The sequence below is a fragment of the Cygnus olor genome, chromosome 1 (genome assembly GCF_009769625.2).
Source record: "Cygnus olor isolate bCygOlo1 chromosome 1, bCygOlo1.pri.v2, whole genome shotgun sequence".
NCBI classification, from domain to species: Eukaryota; Metazoa; Chordata; class Aves; order Anseriformes; family Anatidae; genus Cygnus; species Cygnus olor.
Genome location: NC_049169.1, coordinates 19,859,254 through 19,880,227, shown reverse-complemented (window position 1 = coordinate 19,880,227; position 20,974 = coordinate 19,859,254). Strand labels below are relative to the sequence as shown.

General features: G+C 33.9%; 1 protein-coding gene across 4 annotated transcripts in view; it reads left to right on the top strand.

Annotated features, from left to right (window-relative positions):
• Positions 1-20,974, top strand: part of BRD1 (bromodomain containing 1) — a 58,517-nt gene that overhangs the window by 17,295 nt on the left and 20,248 nt on the right. For 2 of the 4 annotated variants that reach the window (XM_040549128.1, XM_040549134.1), the window contains exons 3-8: positions 1,517-1,673; positions 8,052-8,183; positions 9,400-9,528; positions 10,320-10,632; positions 11,401-11,661; positions 14,824-15,312. In XM_040549128.1, coding sequence (XP_040405062.1) covers positions 1,517-1,673; positions 8,052-8,183; positions 9,400-9,528; positions 10,320-10,632; positions 11,401-11,661; positions 14,824-15,312 — 1,481 coding nt within the window. The remainder of the gene's footprint in view (positions 1-1,516; positions 1,674-8,051; positions 8,184-9,399; positions 9,529-10,319; positions 10,633-11,400; positions 11,662-14,823; positions 15,313-20,974) is intronic. The other 2 variants (XM_040549139.1, XM_040549149.1) reach the window with 2 other exon arrangements.

Below are 20,974 nucleotides of genomic sequence, written 5' to 3'. Positions count from 1 at the left end.
ACTGTTCAAGCTTCCAAAGCATTCTTAAAAATCATTTTACTAAAGGATTACTCATAACTTGACATTTTGTTTATGTATTTGACTATTTCTCTTCTGTCATTTAGCTGAGAAACTGCTTTATTCCTAATACTAAAAGGGAAAAAGCTACAAAATACCAATATGTAAATGTTCAGAATTTTTATTTAAATGCTTAACGGTAGTGTTCTATAAATCAGATGCCTCTCTTGACTTTATTTTTGCCTATTTTGTTATTAAATTTAATTGGACAATCTTTGATAGATCTACTACTATGGATTGTAGAGTTTTCCTACAGGTAGTAGTATACTGCCTGGAGAACAAACAGATTTTTGTTCATTCATATTATCCTTTCTGTAACTCTGTCTTACATCCAGCTCTGGGAAATCGTTTCTCTCTCTGACTTGCCCAACTCAATGAACAACCCTCCTAACAGTGCAGGTGGTTGGTATATTAAAACACCTGGTGTTAATTTTGCAAGGGCTGCCATCAGCCACAAATTCCTGCAATATCAAGCAAAGACAAAAACTTCTACAACCATAAAGATTTTGTACTTTTGCACTGTGATTTCAAGATACTGTAGGTGCAGCACTGAAGATCTCTTTCAAAGGAACTTTTATTTGAATGTAAATTTTGAGCTGTTAATGTCATGTTTTGCGAGACTTGGGTTGTTTTAACAGGGAAGTTTGTCATTATTTAAAAAAATAGCATCTGAGGTTGTTGTGTTTGTTAGATTCTAGGAAAGTGCTATATGAACAATATTTATGTGTTAAACAGAGTTTGGAGAAAATGCTTTATTATGCTTATTTAATCACGATATTTTGCTTAACTTTTTATCATCCCCTGTTGCAGCTTTTCTGTGTGGATGTTTTCATCATATGCATAGTGTAAAAATCATAAGTATTGAGTTATTTAACGTTTCTTCTTCTTCCCTTTATTTGCCAAAAGATTCATATTAGTAGATCAATAATACAAGTTTTATTGACAAGTATAGAGAGTATTCACGTGCTTTTATGTTAAAAGTTTGAAGATGTATTGTCTTTGAAACAAATTACTAATTCTGTGTGAAGATGATATTAAGCATGCAACAAGTGATATGAAAACTTCAGTAGGATTTTAAAGCTTTCTGTCTTGTTTTCAGTAGGAAATTTACTCTAAAATGTACATTAAGTTTTATTCTCAGCCTTAATCTGGAATTGTTCTTGAGAAAATTAATGATCATGGAAAAAATTGATGTCCTTTAGGATCAGTTAGCATTAGTTAAAGTACCTTAACGTATCTGTTAGAAATACAGTGTAAAGCAGATGTATTTGATTGTAATATACTGTTGAGAGATAACTGTGCTGAAAGTGATGTAATTGAAAGAAACTAATAATGTGATCATAGCTGTTGGTACAGTATACATTCATATATATATATATGCCTGATGTTTAACTTCCATAGACAAATATGTTTTATCTTTTGCTGGAAAAAATACAATATCAGTTTTTCCATATTTTAGATTAAATAAGATTATGAATCAGGTGGCCATTCAGCGGAAGAAGCAGTTTGTTGAACGAGTGCACAGTTACTGGTTGCTTAAAAGGCTGTCTAGGAATGGTGTTCCTCTGTTGAGAAGGCTGCAGTCCAGTTTACAGTCACAAAGAAACACACAACAGGTAGGTGACATGATTTTTTACTTAGAAAAAGAAATCGGAAAGTCTTACTTTAAAGAGTAAAAAATTAATCAGGAAACATAGCACCAAGTAAAAACTTTCTCTTATTCAGCACTGAGTAAAAGCTTTACCTTACTTTTAATGTCCAGTTTCAAATTCAAGTCACATTACTTATTTAACTCCTTTTACTTGTGAGATCAAAAAAAAAATTGTGCAGAATAATCATTTATTTGCTTAAGTGTTTCACAAAATATTCACCAAAACCATCCTAATATCATTGTTTATTGATTAGGTTTGTGGTTTTTTAGAAATCATTCATCAATGTGCTATGAGTTAGCCTATCCATTAACAGATGCAAAACAGATTTCTTCTTTGACACACACAACTTAAAAAATAAAAAAAAACAACAGGAACTTTTACAGAGTAAAACGTTAGAGTATGAGTTCTGTGTTCAAGTTAGAACGGTCTTGTCCACATTGTTTGGTAATAACAAAACAAAGAACAAGATACGGATGAAGTTCAAAGGCCTGATGATGCAACTTTTAGTTTCACTTTTGACAAAATTCAGTGGAGTTATAGGCAAACATAAATTCGTGCTTATATTTTGTTCTAGTTAAATTCAACCTATTTCTAAACAACTTTGATTTTTTTTTTTAAGTTGTATGCATTTACCAGTTAAAATTTGTAAAAAGTAGAGTAAAACAGTCAATCCAGATTTGTATCACAATCATAAAGCAGTGCTATTCTGCTTCTCATTTTTGTAATATGAATGACTTTAGCAACATTTTTTTTGTCTGGTTTCAAGGCACTGAGTAACTTTGAAAATAACTAAAACCTTTTTTTCTGAATTCCATACCTGGATCTGTGTAATAGTCCTTGAAGCGCTGTGAAACATGATGTGAAAATTCTTCCTGCATTCCAGTTACCTTTGAAAATGAACTGATAATATAGTTGGCTGAGTTCTCTCCATTCTCCAGATGTTTGATTTCCAGTGGAATTGTTACTGTAAAGTAACCTCTAGATCTTCAGAATGTGATTTATAACTTTAAAAAACTTTGTATATGACTATCATTTATTTGAATTAGTGAGATTTTTCCCCTTTTGTAGCTTAACTATTAATTTCATTTGTATTGCACTGCTATTTGTTGATCAATCATGAATTGGTATAATCACAAAAATAACACTCAACATTCCTTCCTAACTTTCTGATCTGTCCTTTTTGTGTGCATTTATTTTCTTAGTTTTATGTAGAAAAAATAAAAATACTAATCACTAATTAAGAGAATATCCGAGTTTGGAAGGGACCACTGGAGACCACCCCCTGCTCAAGCAGGGCCACACAGAGCAGGCTGCCTAGGACCACATTCGTGTGGCTTCTAAAGATTTCCAAGGAGGGAGACACCACAGCCTCCTTGGGCAGCTTGTGCCAGTGCTCTGTCACCCACACAGCACTCCATCCTGATGTTCGGATGGAGCCTCCTGTGTGCCAGTGTGTGCTCATTGCCACTTGTCCTGGCACCACTGAAAAGAGCTTGGCTCCACCATCCCTTCAGATACATGTATATATTGATAAGGTCCCCCCAGCATTCTTTTCTCCAGGCTGAAAAGTCCCAGCTTGCTCAGCCTTTCCTCATAGGAAAGATGCCCTAATTCCTTTTAGGTGGAATTAAACAAGTGGCCAATTTACATTGAAAGTTATCTTTTGTATGTTTCTATATTGTTCCCTTTTTTAATACTATTTATTCTTTTGATTAATCCTTTAATTCTGTAATAGAAGCTTTTATTCTACAAAGTAGCGTCTGACAGTTAGCTAATAATAGCTCAAATTAATTATTCAGATAGTGGACATCAGAGCAACAGCAACAAAATACTAAATGAACTTGAGTCCTTAAAAGAAATAAATAAAAACAAGCACAGAAGTCCAGGACTCGTGTGGAAGTACAGACTTAGACTGTAGTCTGAAAAAAATTGCATTTACTAGTTGGTAGTTGGGAAGTACTTCTGCTATTGAGATGGCATGTTCTGTTGCATCAGAACTGCAACATTTGTAAAGATTTAAATAATAACTACCATAACAAAAGGATTATAATCAAACATTAAATAATACAAACATAGACCTTGGATTGGAGCTGTTTAAAATGCCTTTGCATGTTTGCACTCCTGTATAAACACTATTCCTTTCATTTCTTTTCTAATTACAGAAATATGCAATTTTAAATTAAGTAAATAATGAAAATATTTTCTAAGTAGTTGGAAACTATTGCTTTAGTAAAAACTGGAGCACTTGCTCAACTTAATTCTTAAAAATAACAATTGAATTGGACTTCATCTTTTGAAAAGAAAATGCAACTTTCAAGCAAAGCTGAGTAATAAATTGTCCTGTTTGATGAAAAATACGTAGGTAATGCTGTTCAGTGAGTAGCAAGTGTCCTGTGTGTGACACTGTCTTCTCTGTAACATCATCTAAAGGTACTTACAATACCTTTTACAGTAGTCATAACTACAAAGAATTAGATGCGTTAGTCATCTTCATTACTCAAGTGTAGGCCAAACCATAATGAAGCCTTTAATTAACAGCCATAGCTGTATTAAAAAACATATTAAACCCAACTATGGCTGTTTATTAAACTCCTCAGAAATTTGAGATGCAGATTACTTGTGCCAGTCAGGTGGGGCAAGTGAGTGTGACTTTGTTAATTTCGATCTGGATGAGAAAGTTGTTTTTACCTTATTTTAGGTTTGAGGTCAAAGTGTCAAGAACCCTGGTTTTCAGTCAGTCACAAGAACTTAAGCGCCAGTGTAGTACAGATTCAAAAGAGGTGGTTGGGTTTTTTTTGTTTTGGTTTGGTTTGGTTGTTTTTAATTGTTTAAATCGAAAAGAAGTGTGAAGATCAGGATCCTGAATTAAAACCCTGAAACCGATTTCAAGATGTCAAGTGGAAGATGTTTGTGATCCCTACGCAATGTTTGTTTACTAGAACAGGTTTGGCAGAAGAAGTGTTCCATGGTTTAAAAATTACTTCTTAATGACTGTGTTAGAGCTCAGTTAGGTTATGTTTTTGAAGGTGATGATATATCAACAAATGGTTCTAAACAAAAAAAATCTTATGTAGCACTTCACCAGCTGAAGGAACAAGGAACCCTCTGAAAGAATGGTTTGTACTGTCACTTCTTTCTCCACCTACATAATCAGGAAAGATATTGGAAATAATAAACTTACAGCCCCATTATTCCAGGTTTTTCAGCACTTAGCGAATTTTTGAATGAGAATAAGGCATGAAATTAAAGTGTAGTAGCTGTTGCTGCTATAGTGAGGTTGTTTGAAAACTGCTATTCGGAGAAAAAATAAAAAAGGAGAAAGTTCTGCTGGTTAAGGTTATACCTACAGTGAAAATTTCAGTAAGAACACTAATTGCAGTCACAAAATGGTTTTGGCTGACATATGAATAACAGCAGGTAATCTTTATAAAGCTAATTGTATTGATCAAGATCCAATGTTATCACAATAATTCTATTCCTGTTTGGCTCTTGTTAAATTACAGTCCCTGTAAGGAGTGAGGCTGTCCCCATATATTCACATCCAGCATAAGGAGTGATTCGCTGGTACAGTGACAATGTGCCTACTGGTATACGGCCACTGGTACAGTGTGCTTTATGGTCAGAGGTGGAGCTGAAGATGAGTTCTCAATTGGTGTATGTTCTGTGTGTAGACTTAGAAGTGTTATCCCTCAATATTAATAAAAACCAGTTTTAGCTTTCCTGGATAATGCATCTCTTGGTGTTTGGTAAGAACTAAGTTCATTGTAAAACGTCAGTTTTGTTCTAAATTTGTCTTGTGTTGTCAGCAAGAAGATTTTTCTGGCTTTGTTATGGAAAGAAAGGTTTGGAGGAAGAACTCTTTATCAGGAAGTTAATAGAAAATGTGCTTGTCAGCAAGGTTTTGAGAAATTAAAATTTTAAAAGGGACTCGTTTTATCCAAGTTTTCACTAGATAGATACAGGAAGCCAGTGCATCAACAGTGCTTTTCAACTTGCCTGGATCTTTTAATTTAATTAAGGTATATGTTATATGTTATGTAATAAAGTATAAAAGGAGTTGGTATCAGCTAGTATAACTGCCAACATCACTTTGCACAGAAGTGATGCAAAACTGGAAGTTTGCCATTAATCCGCAGGCCCAGGTGACTTTCAAGGAGGGACCGTAGTGTATGCCCAACAAAAAAGCAGACAAGGTGCTGTTGATGCTTTGGGTCACATCTGCACATTTAAACCTACCTGGTTATCTTAGATAATGAAATATTATGTTTATCTGTTAGATATATCTGTAGCAGGTGAAACAAGTGATTCAGTTTTAAAAAAAAATCTTAAAAATACATATTTTTAAGTGCAACTGCACCTTCAGATTTAGCCTAATGAACTACACCGGACCTGTTCCAATAAAGTAACTTTTCCTGTTGCTGTATTTAGGTTTCCTGACCCACCTTAGAACTAGTATGGTTTTGGTGTCTTAGCTTTCAGCAGAATCAGTTCCCCAGTCTGATGAACTATGCAATTACATTGGGCAAAAGAACAAACTATTGAATGAGTGCAAGCAAAAGGATAAGACTTACACTTTTGGCAAGAGCCAGAGCTAAATTTTGACTCTTAAAAACAGTAAAACCATGAAAAAAAGTATAAATATGTCAGTTAAAAGGTTGTTTTTCCACACGTAGGATCTGGACTTGGAGATGAAGGGGTGTACAGGAACAGCAATTAGTGTCAGTGCAGATTTTCTATTTCAGCGAGTCTCTGGAAATTTTAAGGAATTAAAAATGTATGTACTAATATTTGTACTCCTATCAAAGTTTACTCAGAAATATTCTGACCTTCAACAGTTAATTAGGTGTCTAACTCAAGACATAGCTCCTTTAAAGAAATGAAAACCAAAATAACCGTCAGTGGTAATAGACCTTAGGAAGGGGAAGTAGAAAGTTCTAGTTACAGTTTTTCAGTCTGTTTTGTGTTATTTTGAAAAGGGGAACAAATTGCTGTTACCAGATTGCTTTACCAGGATACAGAGCTAATTGACAGTAAAGGATTTTCAACTTTAGTGAAGTTTTATTTGAATAAAACTAACTTCATAGTTGCCATAGGTATTAATCTTCACGTTTCCAAGGCATATAAAGCAGTAAAATATTCTGTAGATTACTCAGTACTCACAGATCTATTAGATATTTTTAAACAGCCAATTTTTTTGCAATTTTAGTACCTTTTGGCTGAAAAATTGCACAAGCTTTATTTAAAGGACTTACAATTACCTTCTATTAGGGATGTTTTTGCTATGAGTGTCACAGTTTGTAATGTGTGGTTACTGTTCACCTGCTTAGCCTGTTTTCCGTAATCCTTTTTTAGTTTTTTATAACTTATGGAATTTATTTATGATTTGCTTATTTGTTTCAGTAAAAAAAAAAACTTACCAGATGTATATTGCGTTATGCTAATTTCAGGTCAGCATACAAAGCTGTGGATCTTTTCCTGAGATTCTTTATTAAAGTATTCTCTTAAAATGTAATAATCCTCCAAAGCATATTTCTTTTGTGCACTTGGTACTAGTAGCAGGACTTCTACTCTTTACCATAGTTTCGGGTGAATTACGAATCTCTTTTGAATCTGTAGGTAGTATTCCGATATCTTTCTTTTTCTTATGGAAAATAGTAAAAACAAAGAGGAAAGGCTGTATTCTGTGTATACAGATCCAACTAAGTACTACAGGTATTTAAACGCTTCTTCCTAAAAGTGCATTGTCGTCCAGGTTGTATTACTCTATTGCCTATTTGCAGTGCCATTTGAAGTTAGTATTTTATTTGACAATCTGCTTTTCATTTCCTGTCCTCAGAAGTCAGAATGATCTTGATGCTCTTACAAGCGTTTCCTGATTCTACTTGGGGGTGGGGGAGGTGGACTGTGTTGAGCACAGTAAGAATTCATTTCTACCAGGTTTGTGTGATGTTTCTGAAGAAGCTGGTGATCATTAGAGTAGAATAGAATACAATAGTAGTTGGAAGGGATCTACAAGGGTTATCAAGTTACTGACCACTTCAGGGCTAGTTTTCCTGGTTTGGATTTTGCTGTGAAAATATTTTTTTGGTGGGTTGCTATTTGCTGTATTGCTTTTTCTGATGTAAATAACCTTAATTGTAGGTCTGCTTTTCAGTTTTACAATTTTTGCTTTCAGCTAGATAGTTGAAAAAATGAAGAATTATAGTATGAAGATTATGAGTATGTTTTAAAAAAAAAAAGTTTCTTCTTTCCAGTGAATACGTTTATATAATTGCATAAAACTAGCTTATAGAAAGAGATTAGTGTTTTCACTTCCTGAAAATCTATTGATTCTTTTCTTAGAGGGAAGATGATGAAGAAATGCAAGCCTTAAAAGAAAAATTGAAGTACTGGCAAAGGCTGCGCCATGATCTTGAAAGGGCACGTTTGTTGATTGAACTTATACGTAAGCGTGAAAAGTTAAAAAGAGAGCAGGTAAACGTTTCTTTTAATTTCACCTTTTAATTTGATTAAACTCTTCTGAAAGAAAGATAATTTAAGTATTCTCACACAATTTTTGCAGTACAAAGTATATGCTGTTTGTGCATGCACTCTCACGCAAGCTGTTTAAAATATGTGAAGTTACTTAACAAGCCATTCTGTTACACTTGCAAAGGTAATTGGTTTCTGAAGAAACGTATAAAATTTGATTATCACATTTTCCCAATAAGTACCTTTATTGAGCAACACTTTTATTTGTTTGTCATAAAACATAAAAAACAAAAAGCTGCATCTAAATCATACAGCATTATAGGGTTAAGATAGCTAGGATAAGAGATGGGAGGAAGCCGTACTGCAGAAAGAGAACATTTTATATGAAACTGTGGAAGCAACAAGTTCGCCCTTAGGAGTCTTTAGTTGTTCTTAGTTGAAAATGTGCTTTGTCTGTTTATGTGTATGCACCCACACTATTGATGTGTCATAAAGAATTTATTTTTGCCTTAACGAAACTGTTTCAGTGTTGATAACTCTTGAAATGTCATGAAAATAAACTGTAGAGGAGTTTTAATATTGTTTAAAAAATAATGACAATTCTGAAGAGTGACCAAGTATTTGAAGATGTAGATTCTGGTTGTTTAAATGATCTTTGGAATCTATATAGGACGTCGTCTTTAAAATTACCTTTGTTTGGGGTTTATGTAGCCTGTAAATGTTCATCAGATTGTCTTTTTGCATCTTGAAAATGGCATTACAAATGAAGATTAATTTTAAATAAATTTTATTTAAATTCTTCTTATTTTTGTTGGCAAAATATGAATCTCTTATGTAACAACTTCTCAAAGAAAAGAATTACTATTAAAAATGGAGCAAAATTCAGTTATTACAGATAAAAAAAATTTGGGTTCTGAGAGGATGAGAAGCTAGAGTTGAAATTGAGTCTACAGCAAAGGGATGAGTGATTTTTTTTTTTTTTTTTTAATAAAGTTATCAGCTGAAAACATATGTCAGACCCATGCCAACTGATGATACTGAAAGTAGCATTAAGATCTAGAAGCATTATTTCTGAAAACTCACTCTGGTATTTCAGCTGAAGTTGAAGCAGTGTTTTTATAACATTTTTCATATCTAAAGTACTATTGCTGCAAGACAACCTACATTAAAACAGTATCTTAATGAAAAATAATTCATTACATAATTACCACTTCTTTAGGTCAAGATTGAGCAAGTTGCTATGGAACTTCAGCTTACTCCATTTACTGTACTTCTGCGATCAGTTCTGGATCAGCTGCAGGAAAAGGATTCTGCACGTATATTTGCTCAGCCAGTGAACCTTAAAGAGGTATGTTTTAAGCTTATTTTTTCCAGGGTTTTCCTTGTGTCACCAAGTCATACCTAAACATAAGTAGAAGCAATTCATGGCATCACAGAATGCAGTGTTGCAACAGAGTAGTGTTACTTTCTAACCTGTATTCTGATAACTTCAGTTACGTCTTACTGCTATGAAAATCTGCTTGTTCATATACCAAAATATTTTTTGGCAAATAAATGTGCCAAATAAGATGGCAAAATACTAATCTTCTGTTGTAAGATTAATTGATAAAGAAAATTTGAAGGGTGTCTTAAAAATTGAAATATGGATACTGTGTTCTTATTTGGAGGTAAAATTCCTTTTCATTTATCAGGAAAATAGGCTATATATACGTGTGTGTATGCATGCATACGTACATATACACGTATGCATGTGCATAGATGTATATGTAAAGTCTGTTTTGTACATATACATGTGTATGCAATATGCATATATTGTACATGTGCATATCCAAATGTATTTATACATACACATATTTTTAGAACTGTGTGTTACATACATGTCATAAGTAGTTTCAGCATCTGTTAGTAGACCTAGGATACAAGGTCTTGTAATATGTAGTCTTCTGCTGGTGTGTAAATGTTTACAATATCAAGATGTGTAACTCTCAGCTACATTTTGAAGTTCTTGATCTGGGGTGTTAATATGTTAAAACACGCGGATCAGTTAGTAGCAGGTATTACCTTATCTGTAATAAGAAAATTTTACCATAGTTCTACCCTCTTTTTTTTGTTGTTGTTGTTTTAAATATTTATTCAAAGGTTCCAGACTATTTGGATCACATAAAACATCCTATGGATTTCTCTACCATGCGAAAACGGTTAGATGCTCAAGGCTATAAAAACCTCAGTGAGTTTGAAGAAGACTTCAATCTTATCATAGATAACTGTATGAAATACAATGCAAAAGATACGATATTCTATAGAGCTGCAGTGCGGTTAAGAGATCAAGGAGGTGTAGTTCTCAGGCAAGCTAGACGAGATGCTGAAGGAATCGGTTATAATAATGAAACTGGAATGCACTTACCTGAACGGCCTAAACTTGAGTCACCACAGCCTTTCTCTTGGGAAGATGGTAAGATATTTTTTGGATTGTTTTTGGAAGTTGCATTTTTGGTGTGTGTAAATTCCATACAAATGCTTAAAATTGTAGCTGTTCAGTCTACTGACTAGAATTTGTTTTCTCCACTAAAGACAGTATTTGAAAGTTTCAGTTGTTTCTCTTTTACTGGATCTGCCATTAGAAAGCATTGTCAAAATCAGAATCTGGAAGACAATGTTAAAGCCTAATTTAAGAAGATACATGAAAAAGGGTTTTAAGTTGAGCACCTTCTTTCACATGTTGTATCTGGTCATAAGTCATGGAAAATGACTACCATCATGTGTAAACTTCAGTACATTTTTAAATAACCCATTAAATTAAAAAAATCAAGCACACTTGTAATACTGGGAAATAAACAACTTCCTTTAGACATGCATATCAGTTCTCTGAGTTGTTGATAGTTAAAGAAAATAATTAACACTCTACTTTTGTAACTAATCTCTCCCTGCTCTTTGACAAGAAGGAAATTACCTGATAGGGTGGGAAAGGTTAATTGTATTCCTTCTGACCTTGCTAAGCTGCTTAGATTTCTTGAGCAAAATTCAGATTAAGAAGAGTCGTAGTAACATTATACAGTTGGAATTCATGCCAGCATTTCTTTACTGGTAATGGAAAGCTACTAAGACTAATCTAAGTAGCTTCTTGATAAGTTTTCAATTCCAGCACATGATTTTTTTTTCCTGTTAGTATTATATGTGGGAAACACTAACACATTTTCAATTACACATATTTTGACTTCAGTGGATAGGTTACTGAATCCTGCAAACAGAGTGCATATGTCCTTGGAAGAACAGCTGAGAGAGTTGCTAGAAAAACTTGATCTTACCTGTGCAATGAAATCCAGTGGGTCAAGGAGCAAAAGAGCAAAGCTGTTAAAGAAAGAAATCAGCAGTATTCGCAACAAATTAAGTCAGCAACACAACCAAGTTCCTCAAATAGAATCAGGTATTGGAAGTTTTGAAGAAGAAAGTGCAGCACTAGAACAGGATGGAGAAGAAGAAGGTAAGATTTGTACCTTGTTTAAATTAGTACTACTGTGGACTTCTTCAATCAGCTGCTCTAATCATGTGAATTAAACAGTGTCATAAATGAATGTTTCATTTTTAAATGGACAAATAGCCACTTAAGTACAATAAACGTTTTAAGAATATGAGAATGATCCTTTTAACTAAAACCTCCTTTCACAGTAGTAATACAAAAAGGAATCAAATGTCTGAGTGGAAAACGTGTTTATACTTTCAGAAATCCGCTTAAATGCCAAAATATGTATTAGGAATCATGTGGGCCTAAGTCAACCGTGTTGAAAATGCTGGCTCTTGTACAGTCATTTGTAGCTTTTCTATAATCTGCAGGCTCTTTGGGGAGGGTGGAGGGTAGGCTTTGTTTGTTTGTTTCCCTTCTGTTTTAATAAAGCTTACTATTGACGGGAGTCATCAAACTTCATGTTGTAGAACCAAGGCAGCCAAATCTAACCAGCCCTTCCCCTTGTGCCTCTCTTCCTCCTCGAAATACTGGTCTCAGAACTACATCAACTGTTGGCTAGTTCCCATTGATTTCAGTGAGAGCAACATAGTAGAAAGACCCAACTTTTTGTTACAGTTCAATATATTGTATTTGATTCTTTTGTTTTTAACTCAGTTACTGAGGTCTTTATTGCTCACTTTTAAATGAAGCAAACAAATCCAGTCTCAAAAAAAAAAAAAAAAAGTTATTGAGAGGTTTTGTTTTATAATCAGCTCTTCCCTAAAAAGCTAATCTGTTTTTCTCTAGGAGAGTTAGAGGCATGTTTGATTTGGCATAACACTATTGAATTGTGGGAGGAAAGAGCGGAAGGGAAAGTGGAAGCATGACAATAAATAAAACAGTCCTGTGCAGCTTGATGCTATCAAAATTTTTGAAAGGTGAAGTGAATAAAAAGACTGTCCTTAACTGCCATTCAAACAGCAACTTAGTGTTTGTTTCTTACTGCGACTAAGAGTGGTTTCCAAACATATAATGTGCTTGAGATTTGAATGACAACAGTAGAAAAATTGTAATTGGATCAGCATGTGACTTACCTCATTCTGAAGCTGTTAAAACATTCTTAAGTTGTTTAATGCTGTTTTATTTATTTATTTAAATCTCCTTCAAGTGATGATGCCTCTGAATGTAGTCATTTAACAATGTGCTTTGTCAGATAAAAAATACACTAACTTTTTATTACTTGTAGCTTAACATTTTTATTACTCAGCATTTAACTTTTGCAGCTGTTGTGCAAATAATAGACTAAAAGTCTATTAGACTATTAGTCTCTAAAAGACTGAACAGTGACTGTTTTCTTAAATTTACAATATGTTTAAAAAATATCATAATTATAAAGAGCATGATCTGGAGTTGATTGGCACTGCTGTTACAGTGAAGAGTAGTAGTCATTAGTTCAAGTTTCAGTTCTGAAATGGAAGATATTTAGAGGAAAGAGAACAAATGTCTAAAAAAGAGAGATGGGGAAAGTAGTCATGAGAATCCTGTGCCCAGGATCTTCACAGGAGCTGACTCCAGAAGAGCTGTGAATTAACCCCTGGCAATACTATTTTCAATTTCTGATCATGTTAAAAATGTGGTGGCAGAATAATGCAGTGAAATTTAGTTTTCAGTGTCTAAATTAAGTGTTTTTCTATGCTTCAGTCTTTTTGAGAATCTTCTCTAATTCATTGTGAGAAAAATAAAATTTGTTCGAAAAGAACAGTGACCTTGGATATTCTAAACTATAAGCTTTTTTAAATTCGTGCTACTGTAAATACCCTTATCTGACCCTAAATTTCATTCTAAATGTCTTCCCGAAATATTATTTACCGACTCTAATACTTGCATGCCTTCAAAGGATGTGAGCATAGTCACACTGTATTTCAGCACTGTATTTTTAATAGGAACTATGCTACCGTTCAATTAAACCGTAAATGATAGGGCAGAGTTCTTCTACACTGGGAAGTTATTGATTTCAAAGTAAAGATTGCTAAGCCGAAACCAAAACAATACATAGATAATACTTAATTCACTACAGATACAGGGTTTAAACCCTTGCTGTTTCACATCTTTTATCAGGTGACATAGAAAATTAACTAAACTTTTAAAATTGATTTGACAGCATAAATGTTCCATTGGTCTCATGCAGTTATTCATACAGAATAAGCATCTTATTATTAACTCACATCTTAAAAGATTCTTTTGGAAGCTATAAAGGTTAACATCTATAAATAAGCTACGAAGGTGTATAATTTTTTGTGTTGACGGGTAAGGTAGTCCTGTTACTTGTATTTAGGAATGCTGCAACAGTAGAATATATATCTTCTTTCCCATCACTTGGGATGAAAAATTGAAACTAGTTGTTTATGCTCACCCTTACATCTCCATTGTCTTCTCCCAGTGTGGAATTATTTAAATAATCTGGGAAAGGATAATGAGGGGGGAAAAAAAACAGGATGAAAGAAAATTGGTAGAGGGTGGTTTTTCTGACTTCTTCTATCAAGTCTGCATTGTCAAGTCTGTATTTGTCAATGAGTGGCTAATAAAGCTGCAAGGTTTAGGGGATGTTTTTTTGTTTGTTTGTTTTGCAAATGAAACTGCTAGTCACAAATGTAAACAGCTTTGCAGAAATTACAGAAAGGCAATTTTATATCACATTTTAACTTACTCTAGTAGATCAGGTTACAAATACCACTTTTTAAATGTCTATTTGATAAAATTTGTCTTAGGCAGTTAAGGTGAATATACAAAATTTATAAAATGTATTATATCAAGTATTTTACTTGAATGGCAGTGTAAGTGCATTTAACAGATAATCATCCACCACCCCAACTTGGTATTAAAAAAAAAAGAAGGAAGTTTTCTTAGTTTTTAGTTAATGAAACTAACATAATTGCATGAGAAGTAAAAAGTACTGATGCAGGTGTAAATTGTTAACACCAGCTATAAACACCTACTTTTCTATCCATGTTACATTCCCAGTATAAAAGTAGGAACTACTAACTAGGACAGACTGTTGCTAGACAAGAATTGTTTTAAAAATGTTATGCTTTGTTTCCAAACAACAGTTTATTTGGTGGGCTGCACATTTATAGTGAGTTTTATAATAGACTTTATAACTACAAGTTTTCAAAAATCACACTCTATTTATAATTTTTTCAGGAGATAAATCTCCCCCTAAACTTGAACCATCAGATGCATTACCTCTTCCTTCAAACTTGGAGACTAATTCAGAACCACCAACCCTCAAACCAGTAGAACTCAATCCAGAGCAGAGTAAGCTTTACAAAAGAGTAAAATTTGATAATGAATTATATAGCACTTCCATTCAGAAAGAAATAAATGGACACACTCCAGAACACTTACTTGACAGTAATCTCAATGAGTCGACTGTTTCTGCTGTAGCTGAGTCATCAACTGATGTAAACAGACGTACATCCATTCTCTTCTGCAAATCGAAAAGTATAAGCCCCCAAAAGTCTGCAAAGAACACTGAAACCCAGCCAACTTCTCCACAGCTAGGGACCAAAACCTTTTTGTCTGTAGTCCTTCCAAGGTTGGAGACACTTCTGCACCCAAGGAAAAGATCAAGGAGTGCATGTGGAGATTCTGAGGTTGATGATGAGTCCCCTGTAAAGCGCTTGGATACAGGTAAATGTTACAAAACTTATTTGAATGGATGCATCTCAAAAGTTAACATACCTGTAATTGTTAATCTTCAGATTTTAGCACTCGAACAGTTTTTCCTCAGAGTTCAGTACTCAGATGTAGTTACAGTTCAAAAAATTACTGAATCTTTTTTTTGTGTTGGCCCTTTACAATTGGACTTAGTGAACCAAGTTTTCCTTTTTCACAGTTTCACTTTAGCGATGGAATTTTCAAGTTTACATGTCTGGGTGGGTGATATTTTCATTTTTATTAACTTGTTTTCCTATTTCCTATTGTTGCATACAATGGGAAATACGAATCAGCTGTTTTTTGGAAATTCCCTGTTTAATTAAAAGGAAACTTCATATATTGTGCCAAAACTAGAATTTTTACAAGGAGCATGGAAGATGTACATTCCATGTGCAGCTTTATTTGATACCATGTTACTCTAAGCATATTTTCACATTGTGAAACTGATGACTATGTGTGAGGTGCTTTGCCTACCCATGTATTTTGTGGAAGCGTTAAAATTCCAAATAATGACCACATTTCCTGTGCTTCTCTTCTTAAGTCTGTGCACTTTAAATAGATAAATGAATGCAATTTGTATTAGCAAACTATAGTTCTGTTTGGAGAAGTTTGAATAAAACCCTGTATGAGGAGGAACAGCAGCATAAGGAAATTACTTGTGTATTTCCTTAATGGCTCTTGCTATGACTTCTAAATCACCTTCTGAAATAAGCACTCTATTTCATTGTTACACTGATAGCCTGTATGCAGGTATGAAAAGAGCATGTGATTTTTCTGTCTCTGAATGAAAGACGTAGAAATGTATTTCAAACATTTATTGTGAAGATGTGCTCTAAAAGCAGACCTAAAAGATCAACCTAATCAAAGAGATGTGCTTTTTGTTTGTTTGTTTGTTTTTAATGATCAAAAGAGAAGGGAAATTATTGCTAGAAAAATAAAATAAGAAAATAATAAGTTTTGGTGCAGAGATATTTTTGGTGTCTTTTTTTTTTTGGCTTGTTTGTTTTCCCCCATTGGAAAATCCCTGTTTGTTTTGCTTTCTGTGAAAGCTTGGAAGGAGCCCATACATCTAATCTGATACCTTAGTTCTGAAGCAGAAATCAGGTTAAGGTGGTGTGATGGTAGAAGTGTATTAATCTTATTTAATGACAAAAAAAGCTTTGGTTTCTAAATATTTTAACTTACTGGTCTTTAATCTGGACAGTAAAATCATGTGTCTTTATACAGATTGCATTTTATCACATGCATAATGAGTCACTTTATGCTAGATCATGCAGGCAATTAGTCCGAACTATGAAACTTTTATCTTAAACATTCTAAAATTAGTTTTTTAATATAGGAAGACCGACTTAATTCTTTAAATAAACAAATAAATCAGACTGGTTGAATACACTTAAAAAGTGTCATGTCGTTCATTTTCTCTGTGCAGTGCATGTATGTGGGGCAAATATGCTTTTGATTATATTAAAAGAATTATGAATAATTTCTTCTGATTTTAATAGACTTTCCATTTCAGAATTTCTAGGTATTTTGTTATTGTATAATATGTAGGTCAGTGATGGGAATAAAATCCAAAGGGTTAAAATATTTTTATTACTGTTACTATTTTTTAAATAGAATTCTATAACTTCTTCCTGAAAGCAATGGAATATGCATGGAATAAAATCTATGCAGAACTATTACTTAGGGAGGTGTTTATGTTTTTGTTTGCTTGTTCAAGAAGAGACTTTGTCTGTGAACTGAACTCTTCTGGCCAAATTACTTTCAACTGGAAGTGTTCTGGTTTTTCTTGAATAGTACACGTTTTCTTCAAAGCTTATATTGTTCATACAGATGTGCCAACTTAATAAATCTTACTCTTGTGATTCTTTGTCAATTTGCAACAAAAATTTTGCTTTTACATTGTAGATTTTCTTCCTTACGTTATTTTCAAACTTGTGTCTCCACAGTAATTTGAGCCATTTTGCAATTGGCAGCTATTTTGAGCTACAATTTAGCAGGAAACCAGCACAAACCTTAAACGCTTTCCAAGATATAAAATTAGTTGAATTATTTTAGTTTGGCCTATGCAAGCTGTTGTGGATTCATGCAGATGTCTGTGTTCTGATAATATTAAAAAAAAAAAAAAAGTTACTGTATACATAATTTCTGTTTGGATATTTTTTTCACTGAAGTGTAATTGAATACTGCTGGTAAAAATGCCTTTCTTAAGGAGAATTCGTCAGACATGACTCTTTCCCATCTGAGACATGCCATGGTAGATAAGGCATGCTTCAGGCTCCTTACATGTATTCTTGTGAGTTAGCAACTCTGTGATCGATCACTGTCACTTAGAGAGAATGATTATTGCATGATTTACTGGTATGAATGTTAAATATCCTCATTTCTAGTGGATATAAGAAAAATGTCATTAACAGGGACTTCACTTAATATACAAATATACTTTGAAACTTTGGTCTCTAGAAAGAAAAATTGGTCAAGAGCTGCACCCAGCCTGCTAGGTGCATGTCGTTACTGGTCAGGCACTGCTGTGGAGTTTGTCTGCTGTCACATCTCTTTCCCTCCTTACCATTTTTTTTATTTCCCCTCTCCCTTATTATTTAGAGATGCCGTGTTGTTTTGTCCCTTGCCTTATTCTGTCCTCAAGGTATCCCCCTTGATGTCACTCATGTATTTCTACATGAGGTTCAAAAGAAGACTCCAAACCTTCCCTAGTTAGGTGAAACCATACCTACTTTGTCTGACGTTTCAGTATTCTCACAGACTGCCTGCTATTGTTCTCTGTTGGAGTACAGTGGAGGCTGGTGTGCTCGCTAGTTAGTTGCAAGAAAGACAAATACAGGATCCGCTGGTCCACTGCTTTCTAAGTTTAGTGTCCCATATGTTGTTGGTTTTGTACACAAAGTAGTTATTGAAATACTAGCTTTTTTTTTTTTTTCCCAGAAATAACTGATTACTGCACAGTATGATTTATCCTTTAAAGAGGACCAAAAGCAGTCTTTAATATTCTGGCCTCCCTTTATATTTGAATCCTTGTTTAAAAAATGTGAAGCAATACTTTTCTACTGGGGCATTATCACATACATACATATATAGCACCTCTTTCTCCATGGTTGTTATGTGTAAACTGAAAACTAAATACTGGGGGAGATGTGTTTAGAAAATTTTTATATGTACTGGATACATCATCTCATTGGTTTGTATAGTATCTAGCAATTTCAGAAAGAAGAGAGGTTTTACTCTGGCAATTTTGGTTACATTGGAGATCGCTGTATGATTCTTGAAGTTCTGGTGTGTCAAAAGTTAACTGCTACAAGTTCAGTGACCCTCCTAAAGTATCTATCACATACTTTGAGCGCTTTTTGTTATAAACCTTAGACCTTTTCATCAGGTCAGGTTAATGTCAGAAAATTAATTGGTGCAGTTATTACATCTGAGGAAAACAAAGCTGATCAATATATGAGAGATTTTATGAAGCAGTTAATAGTTTGCTTTTATCAATATCAACCAAATGAAATCCTGGGAAAAGTGACTGTTTTAAGATGCCTTTTGATTATTATAAAACTATAAATTAGGCTCGATTAAATTTTTAAAGATGTTCTTGGTTTTATCAGTCATTTTTCATAAATGTAGAAATTTACACTTACAGTGTTTGTGCTCTATATTTTAAGCAGAAGCTATGTATTTAAAATTTGCCATCCTAAAGCAAACACTTTAACTTACCACAGATTTAGAATTGCAAACAATGACTATTACAGTACAGTTTTCTGTTATTTCTTGGCTAGGCAGCAGTAATAGTTTGGTGTAACTCTAGTTACTCAGTATTCTTCACACTTCCAGCTACACAGATTTCCTTAGGGCACTGAAACAGATGTAAGCATGCATTTAAAACATGGATCACTGAATTTGAGTAACACAGCAAAAAGCACAGATTTGGGGGGTGAGGGGAGATTATCGTTTTGTAATAACTACTTTTGCTTGTAGTTGTCAGTATACAACAAACATAATTATACCTTTATAAATCTATTAATAAGCGTTGGCCTGACTTTTGTTTCTGCCTGGCCACTACAAAATATTTTTTGGCACTTAAGAATTGTTTTCAAGTAACCAGTACGTGGATTCCACTTCTATGTGATACGTTTCAGATTGTAGTAATGAACACTATTAGTCGATTTTATTTGGTGTTATAAGGACAGAGATTGTATTTGGGGTAAAATGGAACACATGTTGTTTCTTGGATTCCTCAAAGTGATTTCTGTTAAATCTTCTAATCTGGAGCACAAATGAACCCTGAATTTTAACCAGGCTGACGTGTGCAAAATTCAATCACCATTCCCTAAATGAAAGAGATGGTAGTAAGAAATACATATCTAAGAACATAACTTATGTCCTCTCTCTAAAGAACATTCTAAGCTAGAGTTAGCTGAGTGAAAAAACTGAATTCAGAAAACAACTATTAAAGTCTGGTTATCATAGATAAGAATGGCAGTGTCTGTTATATATTCATGAGTAAAATGCAGTAATTTGACTAAAACTATGGACATATGCAGAGTCTGGATATGTTGAATTACATCTACTCTTTTTCTTTTTCTTTAGATGCATACTGATTGCTTCCTGTAAAATATGACATGAAATTTAGATATTTAAGCACTTAGTGGTGTCCAAAAACTGCAGCTGCTTTTCTCCAGGAAGTTTCAAAGCATGAAATATTTTAAGGTGTAAATGCAAACAAAGCATTGGAGATTGTGAAGGCTTGAAAGGAATTGTCCTCTGTCTTGTTAAATTTCTCAGTGTACAGATATGGGGACCACAGGAGCTCGACTGCTAAGTTGTCAGGATAGAACCAGACTGCACAGCAGCACATAAGTACCAAGGAGGCTGAGAAAGCTAAGTTTGACTAGAATATTGACAACAGTTTTGTGGTGAAGGGGGAAATGTTACTGTATTTTTGTTTGCTTTTGACAAATTGCCTTTTTATTTTTTAAAATGGGGTGGTAGGCCACCGTAAAACTGTGACAAATTGCCTAGAACAGCAGGCAGACTAAGGAGAGAACGGGGGGATGTGGGAAGAGTGCTCGTGTTGTCTTTCTTTGTATTTGGCCCACTAAAGCTTCAGACAATAATTCTGGCAGCCCTACTAAATTTTTTTTTTAGTTGGATTTCTTGAAAATTTTTGAGAAATAGGGTAGGATTTTGTGATACATGTGGAATAAAATAAGTGCATAAGTAAGGAGGACAGGAATGTAAACTATTTTAAACCAGTCAACAGTTACATCAACATTTAAGCATAAATACTCCTTTTGGTACTTTAGATGCAATCAACGATATTAACTTCCTCACCATTAAAAATCCTTTTGCTTACTGCTTCTTTAGAGCAGCATAGTCAAGAGCAGTGGGGCTTGATGAACAGCTGGATAAATGGTCTGTTTCTCTGGAGTCTGTGCATGCATAAGCTAAAGTATGCAATTCTAGAAACTTTTCTTGGGTCTTTAACCTGTTAATCTCTTCAAAGCACTATCTTTTGGGTTACATAGAAGACAATTATTAGCATCCAACTTAGAGTTTCTGTGTTTTCTAAGATCAGTATAGCTGAATCTTCTGTTATAATAATAATAAAAATATTTCTAGATGCCCT